General features: G+C 33.7%; 1 protein-coding gene across 1 annotated transcript; it reads left to right on the forward strand.

Moving 5' to 3' along the window:
* The first annotated feature begins 4,979 nt into the window (after nucleotides 1–4,979).
* Nucleotides 4,980–12,124, forward strand: LOC110463507 (neuroglobin-like). Its single transcript, XM_021518146.1, has 3 exons — nucleotides 4,980–6,156; nucleotides 10,186–10,417; nucleotides 11,382–12,124. Exons 1-3 carry the CDS (start codon nucleotides 5,903–5,905, stop codon nucleotides 11,547–11,549), a joined length of 654 nt encoding a protein of 217 aa, XP_021373821.1. The 5' UTR covers nucleotides 4,980–5,902; the 3' UTR covers nucleotides 11,550–12,124.
* The last annotated feature ends 947 nt before the right edge of the window (nucleotides 12,125–13,071 follow it).

The raw sequence follows: 13,071 nt of genomic DNA on the forward strand, positions 1-13,071 counted from the left end.
CCCCAGCCGAATGGAAGCCCCATACCTGACTACCGTAGCAAAGCACGGGCGTTACCAATTTATCAAATAAATCACATATATGTTTGGGCGATAAATTAACAAAACGTTGTAAATATTTTTCCATTTTGAAAATAGATTTAGAAGCTTGGCCAGCCAGAGTTTTCTGAGCCTCATAAAATGAATCCCCCGATGTAAAAACAATGCACAAAAACGAAAACCTATTCACTATCTCTATTTCTCCGCCGTCATAATAAAATCTAACGTCGCTTGCGACCCGTCCGCCTTTTCTAAATATCATAACCTTAGTTTTATTTACATTCAGTTTTAATTTCCATGTGTTACAATACACTTTCAGAATGTCTAATCCGTGTTGTAACCGTATAGCAGACTCGGAAAAAATTGTGATATCATCCGCGTAAAGAACTAAATAGAGTTTCAAACAATTAATTGTTATACCGTCAAAACCATTCAATATAAATTCATTTTCTAAATCATTTATATACATAGCAAATAAAAAGGGAGACAAACTTTCACCTTGACGAACCCCAGTTATGCATCGAAAACTTTCTGAAATTTCATTATTTCCTTTTACCCTTGATTTGATAGAACTATACATAACTTTAATTATATCAAGCATTTTACCCCTTACGCCAACTTTTATTAGTTTAAGCCACAAATTGTCCCTTACAACATAATCAAAGGCTTTTGAGAAATCAATAAATGCACAATGTAGACTATTTTTTAAATGAAGAAGATGGGAGATAACTCCATTTAAAATAAAGATATTATCTATGGTACTGTGACCCGTCCTAAATCCAGCCTGTGCGTCAACGTAAACCTTATATTTCTCGGCCCAAAAATTAAGCCTATTATTCAAAACCCTCGTAAATGATTTCCAAACTACACTCAATAAAGTTATTCCCCTATAATTTGATACATCTGACAGTGATCCCTTTTTATGTAAAGGAATAATATAACCCTCCGTCCATGCATCTGGAAATAATCCTTTCTCATAATAATCATACCATAATTACTATAAACACAACACAATGATATAATAGGTACTATTACAGTCATTATACGGTGATAATTATGATGATAGACAGTATAACACTAATCATACATTACATCACACATTGATATAATAGACATATTTACACTCCTCAAACTACATTATCATATAATAGTACAGACAGTAATACACTTCTCGTACTAAGCAATCAAACAACATTGTAATAAACAGTATCACAAGCCTTACACTATAAATTATACAGCATTATTATAGACAGTATTACTGTTACATAAGTCTTACATACAATCATACATTGAGCTATTTATTATACCCTTGGGGTGACAGAAGAAACATGAACAGGCTAAACGGATGATAATTCTGTGAATGAAGAGACATTTCATATGCTAAGATGCATAACACATTTTAGGTAAATTCTACAAAGTTATTAAAAATCTCATTTGAAAACTAGCGTTAACGACTGTTAAAAATCATCACACTTTTGAACAACTTGGACCCGATGTAGATTGGTTTACATTCATGTCCATCGATTTTATTTGGGTTGATACACTTTTACTAGCGTATCAGCTTAGTGTCACGAGGCAGACAATAGAAAGGTATACCAACGGTGACACTACCTGGAAGAGTAAGAACAGAACAAAGTAGAAATAAACGAAGATAAATATATTGCAAGGAGTGTAGCAAGTCCTTAGTCCTTAACTGAGAACACCGAAGAAAAATGTGCGATGATGTCTCCTATCGAACCAGCACAGTATAGGAAGAAGACGAACATCACCTATATCTTAAGGGATAAAGTAGGTAAATTTTGTTGATGCTAAACAAAGATCCATCTCCGAGATCTAGCCAACCTTCAAAATAATAAATTCTTTCATCATTTTTGTAATACGTGTAATCCATCGCGCCGTGTCATCGTATATAGGGTCAATACTTTGCTAGGAGGACAAGATTATACGTGAAAGTGTCCTATATCACAAGCACAAGCGGAGTAACCTACCTGTAATTTAGTTTCCAAACGATAGATCTATGTCTATGTTTTTTGATTGATGATCTGTGTTCTGCGACAATGACGCACAGACGATCAACTGATTGCCGTCGAAACCTCATAAATGACATGTTTTCTTCGTTATTTATCCAGCTATTGATTTGACCAGCAGACGACGAAGCTATCATTACGTAAATGATGTGGGGTTATTACGGATGGTTTTGATTCATAACAAGTAATGTACAACCGATTCTTCTAGAACCAATATCTAATGTCTTTATATATTCTTGTGAATTGCGCGATCTCCGTTTTATATGATGGCTAATTAGTAGTCATTTTATGTTTTCTTTTTTTGTATTTGTAGTCGCTACAATCAGAACAAGATTCGATTTCTTTTCACAAATGGAACTTGACTCTGCAAACCTTTGCTATTTTGTGTGTGTCTTTGTGCATAGTGAATTGCGCGATCTCCGTTTTATATGATGGCTAATTAGTAGTCATATCATGTTTTCTTTTATGTATTTGTAGTCGCGACAATCAACAAGATTCGATTTCTTTTCACAAATGGAACTTGACTCTGCAAACCTTTGCTATATTTTGTCTTTGCGCAGTAGATACGTCATTTTTCTGGGAGAAAAACGGACTTTTTTTCGTCTTCCAGTTGAAAACAAATGAGCGACGTATCATGTGTTTGCTGACGACATTTTGTCGGTTTCGTTATTTTTTTTTTTTTTTTGCTGAGACAAAGCAAAAACGTCGTATCTACCATGCAAAAATGAAATGAAAAGCTCGCAAATAAGCGACTTGACACATACTAACACTTTGATCCGACTTAAATATGACCCCTGTAATATAAGGAATTCCCCGAATAGTTCTTTCCTTGATGGCTCACTGATATAGACACTTTAGTAATTTGATGAACTCTGTTACTATTGGTGGTGATCTTCTAACTTAAGATTATGTAGAGATAAAGGTTGTGAAATTGATCTGCTTCTCACCTCTGTTTGAACTTCAACCAAATAGATATCTGATTGATTATCCTGTTGTTTCTGATTGATTATCCTGTTGTTTCTGATTGATTATCCTGTTGTTTCTGATTGATTATCCTGTTGTTTCTGATTGATTATCCTGTTGTTTCTGATTGATTATCCTGTTGTTTCTGATTGATTATCCTGTTGTTTCTGATTGATTATCCTGTTGTTTCTGATTGATTATCCTGTTGTTTCTGATTGATTATCCTGTTGTTTCTGATTGATTATCCTGTTGTTTCTGATTGATTATCCTGTTGTTTCTGATTGATTATCCTGTTGTTTCTGATTGATTATCCTGTTGTTTCTGATTGATTATCCTGTTGTTTCTGATTGATTATCCTGTTGTTTCTGATTGATTATCCTGTTGTTTCTGATTGATTATCCTGTTGTTTCTGATTGATTATCCTGTTGTTGTTTTTTTTTCTGGGTTTTTTCTGAAGTTAATGATGGCTATATTTCCTTCCGATTAGGCTGATGAATAACCAATGCCAGGTATGAGGATATATGCAAAAATGAAAATGTTGAAAAATCGAAGAATTGACAAATTAAAATCCCTGCATTGACAATTCAAAGGGATTAACACGCATTTGCAATAAGCATGATTTCCGTACTGCAATTAATATCGATTATAGAAATGTTCAGATTACGCCGACCCACAATAAAGGAACACAATGATAGAAATCGTTTCCTATGTGTCTCCATGTACTTAAGAGCGGCTTAATGATAGAAGTATCTGATTGGCTTCGCCCAGATTACGCTAATTGAATCAGAAATCAGGGCTTACTGCAAGTAGTAAGCCATCGAGACACCATCAATGCGTACAGTATTATGTTTTGATAATATCATCATGCAATGTTAAATTCGACATTGTACTGGAGTTGAATGACAGATGTCTCCGGAACAGTGAAAAGCCGTACAAATGTAGGCCCCAATCAATATCTATAAATCCGCAGTTAGATTGTATTTGTTCCATATACAAACCTCATCTTTGAACTTTGCGGGAGAAACATGAATTATTTATTGCATGTTTCAAACTGTTAAAGCATTTCTGGAACTTCTGCGCGTGCTCATTGTAAATTTTCTATAGAAACAACTGATTGTTGATATAGCGGGTTTTAACGCTCAGGTGTTTTTGTTCTGTGCACGAACAGTTATAGCGATTCCCTTCCCAATCATCACGTGGTGTGGTGATCAATACATGTGAGCAGGAATTGGTGCGACAGTTAATCACCTTCTCTCAACTAGATGCGCGATTGCCGGAAAGAGACCTCTCAATAGAAACAAAGACGAGGTATACCTGACCATCATCAAAGTCTAGAAAACAAGTACGGAACACTTCGACCAGACAAAAAGTGCAGAACAGTCTCTAGAGAAAATGTCAAGGAAATATTTCATTGAACTATAGCAAACTATTGGACCGAGGACTTAAATTAGCGTAAGAAAGTATTTCAACATTCGGATCTGCTTTATCTGGAGGAGTATCTATTATGTAATACAACAATAATTTTGGATTGTTCATTGATATTTAAAATCTAAGCTTCATGACTGTCCCTGTTGGATGTTGTTGGTGAAATGTGAGAAACGTCAATATCTCATCACCTTAAGCGATAATCAAATATTGCTATAAAGAAATAAGAGACTTTTAAACTGTACTTATGGACATAATGACCAACATTTGATTGGATATTAACATTTTCATTTCATGTTTTTTCACTTGTTGCTTTTTATATGGAGCCGACGGAATACTTTTAGACATCTGATTCTTACTTGATCTCTTCTACCATACCCGCGGTACAGTTTATTATATTCTGGAGTTTGCTGACTGACAAATGACAATGTCTATGTGCACGACTTCATATTGAGTCAACGCAGGCAATCTGTGACAGTAGACAATGCTTTGTATAATCAGTAACAAATGCCGTGAGGAGTTTTTTTTTTATACCAGTGTGTATTTCAACATTACGATGATTGGCTAGCAACGGTGGAGTTTATTTTAAGCCCGAAAGAGATGTGTTGAAATGTTTTCCAGAGAACAATTTTTCTGTTGACTTCAAACGTATTTGTACAAAATGAGTTTATGAGAAACTCATCACATTGTAATCAAATCCAGGAGTATAAGCCTATTAGTTTTAATAATTTCTATGATCAGTGGACACTAATCATCCCCAAGGACTTTTCACAGACTGTTGAGATGGTGTTGCATGTAACTGATGATTTCTGAAAGACACACAGTTCAATGGAACCAATGCCAAAGATCAGTGAGCGATTTTCGATTCAATAATAACGACTGTTGATCTAACGATGTGTAATCACGTGAAATATTATCTTTGAGGACCGACTTCTTTTACATTTAACCATATTTATTACCTCAACAGGGATTCTAAAAATGTGATGGTGAACAAAGACATAAGCAGATTTCTCATCGGAGGAAGGCCACAATTACCTGGAATCGAGTTACCGCCTCCGTGTTATTGAATTTCATGACTACCTGCAAACAGACCGATGTCAAAGACTTCCATAGCTATTGTCATTTTTGTGTAATGAACAAGTTTGATTCATATTCTTTTTGCATGGATAACCAACTTAATTGGATTTTGGTTTGATTTCCGGAGAAAACACTGGTAAAAGGATGAGACCAGCTTTATACTTACTGCCGGCGAATAGAAATTGATCGGGACGACGTTTTCAATTCAAATGGCGTATTTTAACCCTCTTTTCTTCTAAGCAACAAAGGATTTAAGAAATGTCGTATATGTTTGATGTTTTGTCTTATTTCCGGTATTGATGTAGAACATAAAAGATCTCTTGAGAGATAATAATATAGCAATTAAATTGAGGACATATTTATAAGAAACAGACATGGGATGCACAATGACAACTACCAAACCGTCGATGATGGAGGCCGGACATAAACAACTTGAAAAGTTCAAGATCAGTCGGCATACTTTTGTTGAGGATATTAATATAAATGAAGTCAGTAAGAACACGTCACAGAGCGAAGAATTACTCGAACAACAGCTGGATTTAAACAGGCGACAGAAGTTTCTGATTTTGAAATCGTGGAAAGGTATTTCGAGGGAGATTAAAACTACAGCCGTGAACATGTTTACAAGGTAACTTATTTGCATAAGTTTATTTCCATTGGAATATGTCCTATTCACTAATCAATATTGATAATTATATATTTGATAAAATACTCAACATGTATTTCAAATATTCGGTATATAATTAACAATAACAGTGTACAAGGTATTCATCTATTTCGTATTAGTTTTGTTAAAATGCCTTTTTTTTTTAAATGGCGCTTATATCTGATATCGGAGGTAGTATGTTTGCTCTGATTTCAGCCTGAAGAAGTGCGCGAAATGCACGAAATATGCACCCTGTGATCCCACTATCCGTCGTTTTTTTTTTTAATTTTGATGCCATTTTGTTGTGTTTTTAGTTGACTCCATGTTTTCTGCATTCAATATTTACTGGCACGCTTCTTATGTTGTTCAACTAATTTTCACATCCAAAAAGTCTTAAAGTGAGTTTTATTCAAATGAATTTGTTCAGATCATTCATAAGCTGTATGAAATCCTCAGAAAGTAAATTGATGCTATCATATAGATATTTCAATGGTTTTTACAGTAGGTCAAATAATATATTAACCAAATAAATGCAGCTATCGTGTGCGTTTAAAACAGACAATTTATCATGTTATGTCCGCTTTCGATATATAGTTGCTCAAAAATATTTCATTTCATTATGTGAATATTATACATTACAATAAAACCTCATTATACTGCCACCATTTGTCAAGGGAAATTTCGGCAATTTACAGAAGTCAATAAATTGAGGGCAATGTATACGGGAATTCTTAAGAAAACAAGACTGAAAAGGGACCTTGGAATATGTTGGCGGTAAGTGAGGTGGCAAATGAAAGGAGGGGCATTATATCGAGGTTTTACTGTATTTAAATCCCATACATCAAAGGAGATACAATAGCAATGATTAATTTTGTTGCATTGCGATGCAAAGCTTTAAAAACTTGTAATATGAATTAAAATTTTAAACAGAAATACTCTAGTTCAGTGAAATCCGTAAATAATGGAATCAAATCACGACCAAACTCACCAACTACAGAATCAATGATTTCATTGCTAGTGACTTGCAAACATCCAACGCTATCCGATTTATATTGTGATCAGAGGTCGATATGCAAATATGAAATAAGCAAATGTTTTTCAAAATTCAGACCCTAAACATGGCATGCAATTATCTTAATGAATATCATACACAATACTCGCATAAATCAAATTCAGTGATTACTATGATAAGTGATAAACGGTTTCATGTTTTTATTGACACATTTTGACCATCCATTGAATGATCATTTACTTTATGCATATAACCTGAGTATAATGTGCATATGTAAATTGGACGGTAAACATGAAATGCAATTACACTAACAGATACACGTACCATGTAAAAAAAAGTCAATACATCAAATTAATTATATGAATATGATAGACGTTAGAAATATATTCCGTGTTTTGTTATTGATATAATCTTGACCAGCACTTAGACTGGACCATGTACATAAAGTTGGAATTTCAATTCATAATTCAAATCAATGTTAAAGCCACTGACCACACGGATTTTCACATCAAACGTCCAATATATTGTAACAAATATGTCCCAGGTACGTGCTCATCACATTAGGGATAAACATGTTGATTAATCAGGCAATGTTTTTGTACCGATTGTTGATCAATGTACTTTGTCAAAACACACAACAATCGTCTCTCGTGCTGACAGTATGAACCGTTAATGAACCCACTATCTAATGTCCCTCTCATCTGCATCACTATCTCTAATGCTGTGCAACAAGGGACGAACGTGGTCCTCTCGCAGACTCAAATTAAACACCAATATCCGGCCTGTTTCCACCATGGATAAATGTAATCAAGATAAGTGATTACTTGTGCAAATGAACATTCTTTATGGTGCTAAAAATCTAGTCCATATACGCACAATCTGAAGTTTTTGCTCATCCTGCGTAACAAAATAATGATGTAAAATGTTCAATGTGAAATTCATTTCGACTATGATGAACAAACATGTAATAACCTTCCAATACCTTCTTTCACACGTTAAGATAAAGCGTACCAACAAGTTTACATACATAATTCCCATTGTCACTTTGTAAAATATTTGTTGAAGTACTTTTCAAAAGAAAAATTGCATAAAGTTTTCATTAATTTGACAGAAGTGGGGTCGAACATGCGACCTTCATATTTAAATCGTACACTTAACCAACGCTGTCATACAGGGATTATGGAAGTACACCATCAAAATGAGTGTCCAACTTATAGGCAACAAATCATATGAAAATCTAAACAGGGGAGCTTACTCTAAGACAGAAAAAAACTTCTATACAGAGGGGAGAATACTCCAAGTAAAACAAGCTCTAAGTGGAACTCTTCTTCGCACTTATTCCGTCTTTGCGTATTGCAGAGTTATCTTCTCTTGTGAACAGGTATTTAGTGTTACGTCATTTGTTTGTGAGAGTAACGTCATCAATTTTTGAGAAAACGACGTAATTTTCTCAAACAAACCATTGACGTAACAATCAATACCTGCTCACAAGAGAAGATAACTCTGCAATACGTATAGACGGAATAACTGATCCAGTGGTACTATTTACCTTAAAATTGGCAATGGATTCTCGCTGATCTTTGGCAACTTTTTTAACTTTTGGAAATATATGATGTTCTGAATTTCAAAATATATATAAGATTGGTAACAGAATAACAAATTGAAGTTTTGGACATAGACTATAGCCCATCATAGATAGCTCTGGTAAAGCTGAACATTTAGTCCAAAACATACTATCTGTCAAGCTGTGTGTGTGGTTTATTCCATTTGGTTAAGGGTGTCTGATGGTCGAATTCGTATGTATTGACTTTACACATCAATGCATTGGTAAACTCTGTTAATCCTTTCTATAAAAGAAGACTCATCCAATAAAACAAGAAAAACAGCATGACAATGGTAAGCTTTTAACACAATGGGTTGGGATGATTGCTTGATATATAGTGTTGAGAGCATGTCGTTTTACTAATAACATAACGCAAGGATCACATGATAGTAACGCTTTAATTTAAATGTAAATACGAAGAACGAAGCAGCATTATATAATTAACAATTTCTAACTTTAGGATAATCAGATCATTCACTCTTAAACTGTTTGTTCATGTTAACAATGCCAAGATAAAATTCAAGTTACAGTGCTACTGTCAATTTTGAGGACTGATAATCTACAAGATGAGTTAATCACCTTCCGACTTAAAAGTATATAGTAAAAATAATATCGAATATCGACAGGAACCGATCTGAATTTGCTGAGGTATGACGTTTGAACCGTTTGTGCATTAATTACTGCTGTTATTTGTGAAGATTATTCTGTGTTATGTGAAAACTATCCATCAGACATCAAAGGAACGGGCTTTAAGGACCAGTTGTAAAGGTCACATAGTGTGCAAGTTGTTTGCTTTCTATTCATATCAAAATAAGGTCAAATGAATTACTACTACCAGGAGGAATCTAGAAGCCGCTTCACAATAGGACAATGTTTCTACAGGTTGTAAATGATATGTTACATTGCATTCCAGTTGTTTGCTTCCAGACCAACATCAGGTAAAATTAATAGACATTATCCGGAGGCACCCTGAAATTCGATCAATATAATCTTATCTTTTTCATATGGATCTCTACCTTTTACGTCCTCTAGCATCACCAATGGGTTCTATAAGGACGAAACAGTTGTATGAGTGTATTTCATTTTTAGCATACTATATCTATTACCGAACTTAAACGTACACTCACCTAAGTTATATTACGTTCATTATGAACGTTGAAGTCAGTTTCAACCTTCTCATTGCATTTTGTTCACACCAAGAAACGTAACTCTTTCAGCCGTGTACCAAGCATCTTTTACACTTACAATGGAATCAGATACATATACTCATATATGTAAGATATGAACATACACAAGGTCACATGATATCCTTCTATCAAATCTATTATTAAAAAGACTTTTTGATTTCTTACGATTTTTTGTAACAGAGATGTTTTTATTTTTCCTTTTTTCACAGATTGTTTGAAACTAATGAAGAATTGAAGGGCTACTTCGTTGATGTTTCTAAATGTCCCTCGATTTCGGATATACGGACGAGTTCAAAGTTTGAAGGTCATGCAGTGATGGTAATGCACATAATCGATGATGCAATGTCTAACTTGGATGACGTCACGTGTGTTGAAAATCTGTTGTTAAACGTTGGAGAATCTCACAGAAAATTCCCCTGGTTTCAGTCCTGCTATTTCTGGGTTAGTTTTTGTAAGACTATACTTTCCACAATATCAAAAATGAAATTCAATGTTTAACAAACTACGTGTTAGCTTTTGAAATGATTTTTTTGGCAATTGCTATTTTAACAATGCTATATTTCTCTAGATGATTTGGCATGATTGTATGTTGTTACATTAGTGATGATGTTGCATATTCATGTGTTTGTTTTAAATTGTGATAATTCACCGACATCTAAATAATTTAATCAATATTGGATATATATGTACAATGTCGCACAATCGAAGCCCACATAAAATTAGCAGACACGAGCTGTAATAAATTCATACTATTCATATTGCATGTATTTTCTTCCAAATTTTATATCAAGAAATCTCCATTGAATAATCAGGTACCTTCTTGTTATGAGAAGTATATCCTGAAAATGACAGTCAGGTTAATTTCTCAAACATAACCAATGCCCCTTTATTATAACCAAGTTTTTCATAGCCAAGTTTATTATTATGTATTGAATTTGAATATCCTGAACATAAAGAACATTTTTACCGATTTATTAGAAAGTTATTGCTAGAAATTAAACATTATTTTATGATTACATATATTTAAAATACCTCATGTATTTTCCTTATATGAGATATCCTTTTTTCAAACATGACTTAGAAACCATATGTCATGATTAATTTTCGTTGTTGTGAGCATAATTTAAGATATGTTTATTACCGTAGTTTATTCCCTACCTTAGTCAGACTACACAAAACGTTTAGGCTAAAAACCGGCCGTTGCTGATCATCCTCTTTATAAGAAAGATTTGTTCAGAAAAAACAGGTAATCGAGGTGTAAAGCCCTCAATCTGTTCTTTAAATCATTACATGAATATGAATCATTCTGAACATTATTTATTTCATCATAAATTATTGATTTGTTTGTACGTACATGTTGATAATGACTTTTTTTGTTTTTCCTTTTTAAATCTTTCCCGACCAGAGATTAGAGGAGCCTTTTTTGTTGGCGGTACACGAGACACTAGGAGACCGTTACACAGCCAACATGGAACACATTTATAAGAAGGCAATTCACTTCATACTGAATTTCCTCGAAGCCGGATTTAAGAAGAGAAATGCTCTTCCCGAGAGTCCGCAATCGCCATTTTAAGAATACATATGTCATCAATATTCCGCAACTCAACTGAGACTGTGGATTATATATGAATTTCTACCATCAACCAGTCAATTGTCAACACTTTGAGAAATAAGTAATATACAACTGCAGAACACATGTCATATACCATTTTTATGTTTTATGTTTGCGTCTGCTGAATTTGAAAATAAGTCCAAATTGAGAATTACTATACAATACCATGCGACCATGTACTAGTAGGCAATATGTGCTATGCCAAGTGCGATAGATAAGTGTAGTGTACTCATAGAACTGTGGATATTGATAAGAACTGCATCATACATTTTACAAAGTTTCATGTTTGAGTGTTTTCTCGCCACGACGCACAGATAATATAACAACACTGATTGTGCCAAACCATCGTCACACGAATCAATTCTCAGCCAGGTTTTAAATATTGGTGTTTTTCTAACAAACCTTTTTTTTTTACAGATGTACAATCAAATTTTTCCTAATTTGAAACATAAGCGATGAACATTTCTGCAGCGACATTCGAAACACGAATGATTTGTTCGACCCAGCTTGCTCCGTTCAATGGTATCTACCTACGACACCATCAAACTATGAAGGGAAATGCTCATGAATATTCAATAGTGTCATCATAATATTACAAAAGATTTGTAACTTTTCCCGTTAAACAGTTGGGTTTAAAATACTGCCACATGACACTTCACTATATTCAATATCGAGTAGTAACCAATCAATTTTTTGTTTGATAACATAAGAGTGACGCGTTTGGTAGTTTATTTCAAAGACAGGAGTTCTACATTATGTATTTAACAATATAATACTTTCACTAGATGTAAATGTACAATTAAACCAACCAGATAATTGAAAATAAGGCGTCACATTGTTTTCATTTTAACAGTTTAACCTTCATAACAACTTGTAAATGTTTATATTCAATGCTTTTTTAGACTCTTGTAATCTTCATCAACACTTACAAAAATATGATATAAACAAAAATGTCTTGGAACACTTATCCATTTTTTATCAACCTGATCTTTCATTAAAATACATGTATCTAATTAATGAATAAACAAACCTTGCGGAAAAAGATGTGTTTCCGCAAAATGTTGCCGGGTTTACTTTTTAAAATTGAGGCCTGGTAGTTACGTATTTACGTATTCCCAAACTTCGGCGAATACTTATACAAAAGCTACCTTTTAGCAGTTTTTTTTTAAATAGACAACTTTCAAAAACTGAACATCAAACCAGTATTGCGAAAGGACGAAGTTAAAAGCTGTTATCATAAACTTCATTATCCAAAACATCATAATTTAGTTATCTAAAAGAGAGACGAACATTGAAGAATTAGCTGTCGTTATTATCAATTATATTGCTATATTCGCCTATAAAATGAGTTTTACTCATCACGTCATTGTCATTGTAAACGTTAGTTTTTGAATCATCATTATTCTTACGTGTGTTCGAAATTTTTCTTTCGAATTATTTAGTATTTTCAAAACATAACACAAACTCGTCAAGTTTTTAATCA

This window comes from Mizuhopecten yessoensis, unplaced genomic scaffold, assembly GCF_002113885.1.
Source record: "Mizuhopecten yessoensis strain PY_sf001 unplaced genomic scaffold, ASM211388v2 scaffold10913, whole genome shotgun sequence".
Taxonomy (NCBI): domain Eukaryota; kingdom Metazoa; phylum Mollusca; class Bivalvia; order Pectinida; family Pectinidae; genus Mizuhopecten; species Mizuhopecten yessoensis.

Excerpts from the sequence above, each read along its gene's own strand:
- LOC110463507 (XM_021518146.1), top strand. The coding sequence starts at position 5,903 with ATGGGATGCACAATGACAACTACCAAACCGTCGATGATGGAGGCCGGA. Across the intron at positions 6,157-10,185 it reads GCCGTGAACATGTTTACAAG|ATTGTTTGAAACTAATGAAG; the intron begins GTAACTTATTTG and ends CTTTTTTCACAG. Across the intron at positions 10,418-11,381 it reads TTCAGTCCTGCTATTTCTGG|AGATTAGAGGAGCCTTTTTT; the intron begins GTTAGTTTTTGT and ends TTTCCCGACCAG.